Here is a 13,550-nt window from a genome sequence, read left to right as displayed (position 1 = left end):
CTCCTTGTTTTGTCTTCTCTTGAGAAGGAACACTTAAAATTGGTAAGTCACACTTGACTGAGCGGCTGACTTCGAAAGCTGTTGTCATTTCAAGCTGGCCAATTAAACTCCGTGGCCTTAGAAATAACCTCCCACGTTAAAGGTCCAATACTAAGGGAAAGTGAGTTGGCAATTTTTTTCATAGCAAGTGCATAGACTTCTGCAAGACACTAAATAATGAAGATTAGCAGGTCAAAATTTACAGAAGGTCTTTGGAATTCAAAGAAATGTATGTGTATTATGTTGAAATTTCAGTGAATCGACAAAATGACCCCCAGGTCTTTTTAACTTTCTTCATACTTCATAGAAAAATAATTATACATATACTGCGATTTATTTCGAATTTCTACATACCAACTTTCATTTTCCAATAAAATGAAATAGTTTCTGTGCTTTTTAAAAGAAATTAAAATGTTCACTTTCCTTAGTATTGGACCTTTAGAATTATTATGTCTACCCATACACATATTGTTTTTGCCTTCGCCGTCCGTCTGTCCGTCCGCATTAAGCTTGTCCGGCTTTCGCAGGTCAGACTGCTGGCCGGATTTCGATGAAACTTCACAGGAGTGATCAGTGCCAAGCCTAGTTATGCATATCGCCGGTACGTTCCGCTTCGCTCAACAAAATGACCACCCGAGCTAAAAATAGAAAAATCTTGTCTGGCTTTCACAGGTCAAAGTGCTGGCTGGATTTAAACGAAACGTCACAGGAGTGATCAGTACCAAGCTTAGTTGTGCATGTCGCCGGCACTTTCTGCTTCGCTGCAAAAAATGGCCGCCAGAGCTAAAAAAATAGAAGAATCTTGTCCGGCTTTCACAGGTCAAACTGTTGGCTGGATTTAAACGAAACATCACAGGAGTTATCAGTACCAACCAAAGTTGTGCATATCGCCGGCAGTTTGAGGCTAGAGGTCAATCTTGGCCATAATGCTTCCATTAATAATGTGTCGGATTTCGAATTTGAGTTATCTGGGATCAAAAACGGATTGACTAGGTCAATTTATAGGAAAATTTGTTAACAATCTGGAAGCCATTTTTAGCTCGACTATACGAAGTATAAGGAGAGCTATCCTACTCACCCCGGCGTCGGCGTCGGCGTCTTTCCGCGTCCCCACCTTGGTTAAAGTTTTGGTGCACTTTCTCTTTTTTCAACTTATCTCTGTAATTACTTGATGGATTTGATTCAAACTTGAAATACTTATTCCTCATCATCATCCACATCATCTGACATAAGGGCCATAACTCTAGCACCAATATTTCATGAATTATCCCCCCTTTTCACTTAGATTTTCAGGTTAAAGTTTTGATGCACTTTCACTCTATCTCTCTTATTACTGAATGGATTTGATTCAAACTTGAAATAGTTGTTCAACATCATCACCCACATCATATGACACAAGGTGCATAACTCTGGCACAATTTTTCATGAATTATTCCCCTTTTTACTTAGAATTTCAGGTTAAAGTTTTATGCACTTTCACTCTGTCTCTGTTATTACTGAATGGATCTGATTCAAACTTAAACAATTGTTCAGCATCATTACCCTTATCATATGACACAAGGTGCATAACTCTGGGACCATTTTTTTATGAATTATTTCCCCTTTTTACTTAGAATTTTAGGTTAAAGTTTTGATGCACTTTCACTCTGTCCTTGTTATTACTGAATGGATTTGATTCAAACTTAAAATAGTTGTTAAACATCATCACCCACACCATATGATGCAAGGTGCATAACTCTGGCATCAATTTTTCATTAATTATTCCCCCTTTTTACTTAGAATTTTAGTTAAAGTTTTGATGCACTTTCACTCTGTCTCTGTTATTACTGAATGGATTTGATTAAAACTTAAAATAGTTGTTCAACATTATCACCCACACTATATGACACAAGGTGCATAACTCTGGCACCAATATTTAATGAATTATGCCCCTTTTTGCTTAGGATATACTTATATAGTGTTTTGATACATTTTATCTTTACCTCTCTTATTACTTTGTTGATATTTTTGACATAGACTCGGGCTATTGTGCAATATCTTCATCCACAATTGGAGTCATTAAACACTCCAGTGACAGCTCTAGTTTCCTCAGATGGGCCCAGTTTCACAATCCAGCATCGAAATAGTCGAGCGCGCTGTCTCCTGTGACAGCTCTTGTTATTTTAACTAGTTGAAACATCGTAGAAAGGTCTTTTTTAACCGTGTACCAGTTTATAGAGGTACAAGTATGGTTCTTTCGAATGCATTAGCCTTTTTGTGTCTGTATAGCTGTGAAAATCGCTTCATATGGATTTAACCGGCACTATACTTTCCTACTTTATCAATTTCTTTTGAACAGATGCTTGCACTGCCATTAGATTGTGCTTTGTCCAAAAAACATTGTTCACGCGCTGATTATCATCTTAACACGAAGTACAGTATGTATTCTATTTAAGGTTGGTCTCGGGTTTCCTACGAAATGTTCAAAGATAACTCTGATGCATGTTGTCTTATTTATGTCCCTTATTGTACTTATTAGTGTTTATTATTAAGATTATAATTTCTTTATCTTTTAGTTAAGAGCTATTTGTTGTACTTATTTGTATTTATTGTTAAGATCACTTTAAGAGCTAAAGCTTTGAAACTTTGTACACCTATTTATCATCATTAGGCGAGTAAAGTAAATCAAATATATCGACCCTCTCGTGCGTTTGATAAGAATATTTTACTTAGAAAATTGGTCAAAAAATACGTTAAGAAAAACCTGGTTTTCGTGGAAATTTCCCTTGCGTCTCTAAGTTCTTATCTTAGTCTATTATAGTCTACTCTAGTGTTACTTGCCCACATTTTTTGATTGCTTAAATTCTGATTTTTATTGCGCGTCTTATTTTTATATGAAAAATTTATATGTACAGTTGACAGTTCGTGAAATAAAAATTAAAACCAATATTTCTTCTTGTTGATTACATTTTCCTCCATTTATTATGCCCCCCTTCGAAGGAGGGGTATATTGATTTGCGAATGTCGGTCGGTCGATCTGTAGACCAAACCGTTTCCGGATGATAACTCAAGAACGCTTGGGCCTAGGATCATGAAAGTTGATTGGGAAGTTGTTCATGACCAGCAGATGACCCCTATTGATTTTGAGATCATTATGTCAAAGGTCAAGGTCACAGTGACCCAGAACAGTTAAATGGTTTCCGGATAATAACTCAAGAATGCTTGGGCCAAGGATCAGGAAAATTGATAGGGAGGATGGTCTCCTATTTATTTTGAGGTCATTAGGTCAAAGTTCAAGGTCACATTGGCCAGGAACAGTTAAACGGTTTCTGGATGATAACTGAAGAACGCTTGTAACAAGGATCATGAAAGTTGATAGAGAGGTTAATCATGACCAGCAGATGACCCCTATTGATTTTGAGGTCAGTAGGTCAAAGGTCAAGGTTACAGTGACCCGGAACAGTTAAACCGTTTCCGGACTATAACTTGAGAACGCTTGGGCATAGGATCACGAAACTTTATAGGGAGGTTGATCATGACCAGCAGATGACCCCTTTTGATTTTGAGGTCAGAAGGTCAAAGGTCATGGTCACATTGAACCAGAACAGTAGAACTTTTGTTTACAGTGAGCAAATAATTTCTGTTCCTTGTGCAAACGAGCTCTTGTATTACTTTCGTTTTAAGTTCTTTGGCGCCTTGTAATAAAAGTATCTCAATTTTCTTGTTCATATCTGCAGTCATTCTTTATTTTACTGTGAGCTTGTTAACATGCACCAATTACAAATTTCTTTTCAATTCTTGTTATGCGGATACAAAAGCATAGTTCAATAATGAAATGGAACATACTGAGACTGCAGACTGAAACTTTGTTTTTTACTTTTTTTTAACGGTGACCTTGACCCTCGTGACCCCTTATGTAATCCCATTGTAAATCCGTCTATATACATTTTTGTGCAAATCAGTTCAAATTTTATGTTGATGTTGATATCAATTGTCCAGTTTTTTTCCTTTCTACGATTTTCGCTCTTTCGGCTCATGGTAATTCAAATTTTTATTAACTGTTTGTAATGACGGTAAAATAGGCTCTAAAATTTTGGAACCACTGTAACTTGTACCACAAGTCAAAATAAAAGATATGTTTAAATGTTATTTTGGTAGTAGCAAAAACATCTAATCATATTTACAAGAATCTTCCTTGCCTCGCAATTTTTAAAACACAAACTTTGAAACACCGAAAACGTGTGGTCAGCTGCACTTGATGGCATCATTAGTTATGATAAAACCGTTGCATCTTGTGGTTTTTAAACATGATGATATCATTTATAATCGAATTTATTAATGTATCTGAGATATTATCGTTTTTTAAGCGGAAACATAAAACTGTAATTCAAAACGTGAGATTTGTATTTTCAACAATAGAGACTTCTTAAGCATCTTAGACAATTTGTGTGTCATTTAACAGTACATATTTTGATGTTCGCGGAAATATCTGTACTTTAAATACTGGTATTTTTATTTTTGTGGTGAACTGACAGATAAAAGAAGGAAACACTTGAGAACAGTTCAAGTGTTTCAGAACCGAAAACACTGGGATAATGGAAAAAGTATGCAAATTTCACCAACTACTTATAGAATGGCGTGGCTATGCAGTTGTTTATTTTTAAATCAGGGAAACATCAGCAAATGATGCAATATAGAAGTATGACTGTTAATTCAGCTGTAGAGAAAAGACAAGTGTTCAAGCATGATGCATTGCATATGTATGTCAAACGGAACAAACATACGAGGAAGGAAAAAATTATCAACTTATGTTGATTCTTTCCGTACAAACATTTTACAAACATTTCAATCTAGTGTCATAAACATTTTATAAAAAATCCCGTTAACAATATGGTCTGAAGTAATTCGGCCCTACAAAATCCACTTAAAATAAGAAGCTGAAGTAGTCATCTTGCAATTTCTAAGTTAGTTTAAAGTGTCAAATTACGTTACACAGAGAAAAAATGTACGCTAAAGATAGCCTGTGATTCATATGTGGTATATTTTTATTCGCATTTTCTTCCGGCAGTCAAAAACTCATTAAACTTAACTCTGTCATAATGTACGGTCGTCACAACAAATTTCTGTCGACTTTTAAATGTTATAATTAACTTACCGGAATAGTTGTTAGTTTTCTAAATTCTGACTAATTCAAGGGTCATAACTCAGAGCAACAATGTCTACCTGGCTGGTTATCGCACTTCTCCGAGATAATCTGCCTATAAATATTCTGATTAGTGATAAGAACTGCTGAAGTTATTTTAACTGGACACTGTCAATTGTCCCAATGTTAAGTATTTCAAAGGCCATAACACAATAGTGATTGGGATTATCCGGCTGGTTACCGAACTTACCAGAGATGTTATGCCCATAAACATTATGACAAAGTTTGGTGAATTCTGGATAAGAACTGCTTAAGATAGAGAGCGGACAATTTAGTGGACACTGCCGGCCCCTGTCCCCTCCCCCCTCCTTGCCCACCTCCTCTGGTGATCACATAATATGTCAGTTTTCACGGGCGTAAAAGAGCGCGTGTTAAGAGAGCTGTTTAATACATTGTCAGTATGGTTTTTCACTCTCAGAATTTATTTATTTGTTGTGATGTAAATGTATTTAGTTATGCAATTGTTATCTGATCTGGATGTATATTATTATTATTTGTGTGATTGGAAAAGGAATTTCGGTTCAATTCCTAGAAATAAAAACTTATGTTCTGTTCTGTTAATTCCAAAGATGCTTGATCGACGACTTTCCAGTAATTATCGCAGTAACTAACTAGCAGGCAATGAAAGCATAGACGACGACGTAACTGCAGATAAAAGAAGTGTTTTAATCAGAAAACAGTTTGTATAAAGCACGATGGAAAGAAACTGTGCGTACAATATGAAAAATATTCATAAACTATTTCCAGACATAAGATAATGCCACATGGTACAGCTCGAAAAAAAAGTTTATTTATTAGCCAATTACACAATTTCTGTCCTGTTTTTACATGGCTGGCATCTGAAGAGAGTGTATGTGCCTTAGATTTGTGGGTTCTGAGAATGTCATCTGACAAGTTCCAGGATGAATTTTCACAATAAGGTCTGCATCACTGCCGTCTACACGTAGCACGTGGTACAGATATCCACCATGGTTTGTGGATCCCTGGTTAACCGTGCCTCCATAGTATCGTTGAAATATTCCTGAAAGACAAAACAAAATAATAATCATTAAACGGGGCAAGTCAATATAAAGTTAACACGAAGCTATCTAATGACATCGCACCTTACGCTAAGCATCTGAGTGATATTAAACATTCCGTTGTGAGAAATTTTAAATATATATGTATATATTCACATAGATTGTTTTCATAGATATTGTTTTAATAATATACTTGAAGGTCGTATATAACCACGAAAATATGTTCAGTACCAATCTGATTAAAGTACATCTCCTATTACGCTACGCATAGGATCTGAGAACGACCTATTCATTGCCTCGTTCTGACGACCCTTTCGCTAGCCAATCAGAGCCTAACTTACAACATCTTGCAAATCTACCTGTAGTCTTGACTTTTCATATTTACAATTCTTATGTCGTAATGTATCAGATAGCCGGTTAGCTCAGTCGGTAGGCCACTTGCTTAGTAAGCGGGGGGTCCCGGGTTCGAGCCCTGGAATGACTGGATATTTTTCTTACTCTTTGACATTCGAACAAGTCGTCTGACTGGATAAAATAAAAATAGCAATACTGGAAATCCAAAATATACTGAAGACGAATGTGAATGGGTCGTTCTCAGATCTTCGTTTAGAAGATCAAGTACTTAAGTCAGATTGTGTTCAGTACTACACTCAACAAAATTTCTAACCGGCCATATTTTCAAATCGAAAATATATCTTTCAGAGGATGATAATTCATTCCTAATTTTAATTTTTGGTGGAGACTGCAAAATGATCACATGTGGTCTAAGACCATTAATCACTCATTGTTTCACAATTGTAAAATAGTCTGTAAAAGCAAAATTTATTACTAATGCTTATTGCATAATGTTACATTTTCCGATTATTTGCATAATGTTACATTTTCCGGTTATTTGCATAATATTACATTTTCCGGTTATTTGCATAATGTTACATTTTCCGGTTATTTGAACTGAGAATCAGTTATTGTAGTGGAAAAAGCGTAACATGTATTACAATGTAATACAGTTAACCGGAGCATTTTGAAATCTAAAATTTTGAAATTACCTCCCTTTTATACAAATGTTTGAACTAGTCGTTGCACAGTAAAGAAGAATTCTTGTTAAAATGAAAATTTCTCTATCAGCGTATTTTTTTTTTTTTTTTTTTTTTTGCTTATTAGTTATTGAATGGTTGTTTTAGTTTTTAATCGAAACAATTACAGCTGTTGAAATTTTCAATAGTCTGTTCCACTGATCTGTCTTAGCATGTAGTATAGTCTAAATTTTCAATGGATAAAAATACATTCTGAGAACTACGAAAAGCGCCACTTGAAGCATCTGCCCTGTCGGCTTTTCAACTTTGAATTTGAATCACTTGGATTTGGTAATGTCTACGTTCATCGACTTTGCTTGGATACATCTATTTGTTCCATACAAATGCCAGAAATGTGTGATTATATCAATATTGTGTGTGCTATTTTGGTGCAGTCCATTTTTCAGATGTTACAAAATTCAGTGAAAATTTTCTGATATCTTAGAACTCTTTTGAAGTGAATGATAAAATGCACAGACCGGTTACTTATTTTGCTTAGTGTAAACATATATCGTTTGACTTTTTTCCTAATACGCTAGTTATATGCTGATGTATTAATATGATGCTGAAAAAAAAAAACGTATTTATTTGCACTTTACCAGGTGGGGCAATGTCACATTTCTTCGTAACCTCTCCTGACATTGGATTAATGGCGACTAGATACCAAGCATGCGGATCATCAAACCATAGACCAGGAGAAAATGCGTATAATTCGTCTAGAAATAATAAAAGTGATAACTATGAACATGTTTTTATGAATACAACACAGTAAGCAAAACATAACTTTCAATAATAAAAGCGAGGGAAACCCGTGTAATACGTTAAAGCGATTTATCAATTACAACAAAACTTTAAGATTTATATTATTCAAGCCGTTAGTTACGCTGCAAACTGACTAAAATACGTATGCGGCGAACTTAAACAAAAGGAATTTATTTATTCATTTTGTTGGGTTTAACGTCGCACCGACACAATTATAGGTCAAATGGCGACTTTCCAGCTTTTATGGTGGAGGAAGACCCCAGGTGCCCCTCTGTGCATTATTTCATCAAGAGTGGGCACCTGGGTAGAACCATCGACCTTCCGTGAGCCAGCTGGATGGCCTCCCCAAATGAAGAATTCAACGTCCCGAGTGAGGCTCGAACCCACATCAATGAGGGGCAAGTAATTTCAAGTCAGCGATCTTAAACACTCGGCCACGGAGGCCCCTTTAACAAAAGGAAAAATTGAAAAAATATGTAAATGAACATATTTGAACACTACTAAATCATAGAATGAACGAGTTGTTTTCATAAAATCTTCATGCCGTCTGTTTCATTTATATGTAATTGTAAAACGAGGAATGAGAGCAAAATGATCTAAGTGTACACGTATATACAAATGTAAATAAAGAAGCACTTCACAATTCATTTCTGTCAAAAGTTGCATATATAGCGTACTCGTAGAAGAAAGATTGAATGAACGAAAAGCATAGTTATTGTCCAATTTTCGGGAGCGGACATTATTTCAAATACCTCAAAATAGATACGTTCTAGGACTATAGTATCGCATTAAAAAACTTGAATCATGTAGGAAGTGTGACTCCTGCTTGCAGCCCTTTTCCGGATTTAAAGGCATATGTCAATAAAATGAACATCTTTTGTAGCATAATAAAAATTAGATTTTCATATAAACTAACTCTTTCTTTATGTGGTGATGTTAAAATCCCATGTAAAAATTCCCAGTTAAACCATAAAATATGTCCGGGAGGAAAAGTTAAGTGATCAAAAGTTATAATCAAAACTATACTGAAAACTTCCTGTTGTCTAGCCAGCTTGAAATAAATATTGTTTTCCCCCCATTTTTACTGATGAGGAAGTAGTACACAAATGAAGAGAACTATTTTGTTGTATGGTTTTAAATGGGTGCGGTACCTACCACTTCCGGGATATGAGTGCATAGACATAAATGTATATTTGGAGACATCTAGTTCCGTGTACTTGACAAACTTACTGAAAATACTATAAAACAATGAAAATTGTGAAGTCATATTAAAAGTTAACTATTTATAGAAATACTTCAATAATTTTGAAATGTTTGAATTGTTATTTCTGTTAGGAAGGTATTGAACTTTAAAACATACTTTTGCACATTACAGTCGTATAGTGTACGTATAATATTATCGTATATTGTCTTTGATTCCCTTTTTAGTCACATCGGCGGTATATATAATGCACAAGTCGTTTCTTTTTTTCCATTAAATAAACATTTAAATGTTTTTCTAAATCATTTAATATTGAGCTGGTGCTTACACAGAAATGTAATGTAATGCCATTGGGCTCGATGCCTTTCAATAGTAATAACCTTTACTTGTGCTAGAAAAGCAAGGGACAAAACATCGGATTATACCTATCGTAAATATCAAAGATATATATTCTTGCGTTCAGCTCATCAGGTGCATTCTCATTTCCCATCAAAGTGTAGGTCCTGTGATAATTGTTCACATCTGTCTCGAACCATTGGAAATTGACATATAGACCCTCTGGCTTGGGGATACGAGCCGCCATTTTATAACCTCCATCCACCAGCATCCCAACCTCGAAATACCAATTATCTGAAATGCATATTTTATAATTAGTCAGTTTAGTAAGTACTAGGGAAATCTGATAAGATCTCTATACTTTCAGATGTTAACCGCTGTTTTGAAACTATTTAATAACTTAGCATTACATCAGCAACTTGTTTCTTTCCGAAAATCCACTGTGTTCCATTGGCTGTTCTTTTTATTACCCGTTTTACACGTAAAACACAATGACAGGACAGAAATGTGCTTCAATGAGTGTTAAGTCTATTGGTCGAAATAGAAACACGCAAAAGCACATGCAAACAACTTACTCGCTGTCTCCGCCGGTTGTATTCTAAATGCCGCCGATGTTCCGTACGTGTACCAAGACAGACCATTGATAGCTCCTCCGCTGAACTGGAATAAATCTGTGTACTGTACTAGACTTCCATTATATGTCCCAACAACATAAAGTCGCTTTGCAACATCATCTCTGCTTCCGGTCTCATGCACTAAGAAGTTGGTTGTGTTTCTTCCGTAATCTATTGACAGCACTTCATCCAATAAGAACATTTTGGTGTTGTTTCCTGTACCTGGAGCATCGATACCAAATTTGAAGGAGTTGACCATTTCGGTTTGGCCAGACATAGTGTCAATCGATATATAGTGACTCCTCTGGGGTTCAAATGGATTGTATGCAATACCGTATAATTTCATAGCATTTTCTGTGTCATCATCTTTTTGTAGTTTCTGGTGAAGTTTCCGTAACCGCAGTGCGCGATTTAATGGCCACAGTTTCTGTTTGTCAGCTCGGCTTTCTTCATGGTTCTGAGAAAACTTGAGACCATCGTGGGACTTGGAGCCAAGAGATATTTTGATGTCGGCACATTGCAGAAAAGTGGTTTCGCCAGGTTTGTGGGCGTTATAACGCATGCGCACAACGCAGTGATCACACATAATGCTTGGTATTTTCTGGAATCGCAATTAAAACGTGAAAAGAAGTGGTTGGTCGTAAATTATATTTATACATTACGTTTTCTATGTTAGCAAGTGTTTTTCGGTATAAAACAACACTTGGTAGCAAAAGCGGACATTTCCTTTTCTTCATATCTTTGTAAATTGACCTCTTTGATATAATGTTTTTCATATCATTCTCTCAAGCGATGTTTGCGTTGAAATCTAATAGAAACTAATGTTTAGTCATAAAACTGTGCAGACTTAGCCTTGTTGTGATTAAAGACAGAATAAAAAGTGAAGTGTCCAAAATATTTTACTTACTACGACTACAGTAAAGTTTTGTTGATAATCTTGTCTGTGGACATATTTATCTGTGACAACCGCCAGTGTTGTAAAGTCGGTGCTATTTTCTGATCGGGCAATACCGATGTCCATATAGCCTGAAAGGGAAATTTGAAGATCTTTGCATAGGAAAACATTATGTGATATTCTTGATCTGATCGATGTAACCTCTCGGACCGCAACACAGCCTGCACGGTTAAATTAATGGGTAGAGCACGATGCTTCCAATCAGAAAGTCATAGGTTCAAATCCCGAGCGAGATGTATGTTCTCTGTAATGAGTGACTGAAGACATTTACCTCCGAACCTTTGATTCATGTGGGGAAGATTCTGTTATTTACAGAGATCACAGTAAAAACGGTATGGCGTCCAGAAACACTGGTCCGGTTAACTGCCCGCCACATAATTGAAATACTGTTAAAGCAGTTTGTTTGCAGCTACAGAATACGAAAATTGAATACCCTCTATATTTCTATATTAAATATCAAACTCGTGAAGTCAAACAGCAAATAATATACTTTAGTAATCGGTTTCTTCAAACAAACGAAATGTATCAAGACAATTATAAAAACGATCGATGGTATGGATACCAAAGAATTAATTATGAAAACGACAGATGATATAGATACCATACATTATGAAAACGTCAGATGGTGGGGGCAATAGAGAATTATGAATGGGTGTAAGAGAATTATGAAAGCGAAAGATGGTATGAGTATCAGAGATTTATGAAAACGACAAATAGTATAGGTAACAGAGGATTATGAAAACAACAGATAGTATAGGTAACAGAGAATTATTATAACGACAGTGGTAATGAGTATCAGAGAATTATTATGAAGACAAATAGTATAGGTAACAGAGAATTATTATAATGACAGATAGTATAGGTAACAGAGGATTATGAAAACAACAGATAGTATAGTTAACAGAGAATTATTATAACGACAGTTGTAATGAGTATCAGAGAATTATTATAACGACAGATTGTATAGATCCTGTAACAGAGAATTATTATAACGACAGATAGTATAGGTAACAGAGAATTATTATAACGGCAGATAGTATAGGTAACAGATAATTATTATAACGACAGCTGTAACGAGTATCAGAGACGACAGATGGTACTGGCAACACAACAGAGAATTATGGAAACTACAGATGTTGTTGGTACCAGACAATTTTGAAATCGACAGAGGGTGTGGGTGACAGAGAATTATTAAAACGACGGATGGTAGGGGAAATACAGATGGTAGGGGAATAGTGAAATGTGAAAACGACAGAGGGTATATGTATCAGAGAATTATGAAAACGACAAAAAAAAAGGATTGATTGTGTGGACGTAAAAATACCTGGATAACCAGATTCGTAATGATTCAGGTTCTGTTGCCATTTGAAGAATGCGGATTCTCCCGCCATATACGTGACCTTTGGCGTCTCGATGTCTTGTCCGCCACACGGTTCCGCATGTCTGGTACAAGTTGGACTTCCTGGCTGTAAGTATATCAGCTTATTTGCAAAAGAAAAGAAAAACCTAATGACCACTGTTGTCATAAATATCCCAATCACTTACTCATTAGGAGTCAAAACTGAAATGCGCGAAAACTTACCATAAATATACCAGAAAGATTCTCTATGTTCGTTCAAATTTTTCAAGAAAATTAAACTTTAAAACATTTTTAATTTTCAGTGAATTACACCAGGTCCGATCACCCAAATTCCGCTTTTGATGTTTTGTAGACGCCACAATTCCCACCACTAAAGATCGAACCTAGAATGGATCGGGGTCCGGCACTACCAGTGTGCCTCCCTACAACAACGTTTATTTCCCTACAACAACGTTTATTTCGTATTATAGAACACATACCATCGATATATCCATTGTTCCTCTCTGTCTTGGAGTTATGAGACAAATATGACAGCAGGCCATGCCTAAGCAAGCAAACACTATCACCGTCCGTAGTTGCTTCATTACTTTTTTTACTATATAACAAATCTATCTACATAGCACTTATATTGAATTTATCTTTAATACTTTATGATTGCAATTATAACCATAAGATATCCCAAGGTCTCACACTCAAGATAAAGGTACTCGATATCAAATTGACGTGTTAGTACATCGTCTTTTCTAGTACAGGTTGTATGTTTGTTTTGATCAGTTAATCTCGATAGAGAAACTGATAAACCTAAATACAGTACACACGTGAAATCATATGAAAATATTAAACAGGACATCGTTGTCATTTCTGTTGTACTGTATGTATACATAGCTTTACAACACAGGGTGCAAGTTTTAAATTAAATTCATATGAGCTAATAATGCTTGAAACACACCTGTTTTATTTCAGCATCATATTATCCTTAATACCGTTTTACGTTACGTGTGCACAAATG

The 13,550-nt window shown here is 35.6% G+C and overlaps 1 protein-coding gene across 3 annotated transcripts; it reads right to left on the bottom strand.

The window, feature by feature from the left end:
• Positions 1-5,867: 5,867 nt before the first annotated feature.
• Positions 5,868-13,284, bottom strand: LOC123553031 (uncharacterized). Of its 3 annotated transcripts, none has more exons than XM_053541800.1 (8): positions 13,021-13,284; positions 12,506-12,647; positions 11,140-11,252; positions 10,188-10,827; positions 9,702-9,906; positions 9,231-9,313; positions 7,913-8,029; positions 5,868-6,242 (listed from the first exon to the last, which is right to left on the bottom strand). In XM_053541800.1, exons 1-8 carry the CDS (start codon positions 13,123-13,125, stop codon positions 6,046-6,048), a joined length of 1,602 nt encoding a protein of 533 aa, XP_053397775.1. In that variant the 5' UTR covers positions 13,126-13,284; the 3' UTR covers positions 5,868-6,045. The 3 variants fall into 3 exon arrangements, with proteins under 3 accessions (XP_053397775.1, XP_053397776.1, XP_053397774.1); XM_053541801.1 differs by having other exon boundaries at positions 9,231-9,304; positions 11,134-11,252; positions 13,021-13,281; XM_053541799.1 differs by having other exon boundaries at positions 11,134-11,252; positions 13,021-13,279.
• Between the last annotated feature and the right edge of the window lie 266 nt (positions 13,285-13,550).

This window comes from Mercenaria mercenaria, chromosome 4 (assembly GCF_021730395.1).
Source record: "Mercenaria mercenaria strain notata chromosome 4, MADL_Memer_1, whole genome shotgun sequence".
Taxonomy (NCBI): Eukaryota; Metazoa; Mollusca; class Bivalvia; order Venerida; family Veneridae; genus Mercenaria; species Mercenaria mercenaria.
Note: the sequence above shows the minus strand (reverse complement) of the source record. Positions and strands in the feature narration are given on the sequence as shown.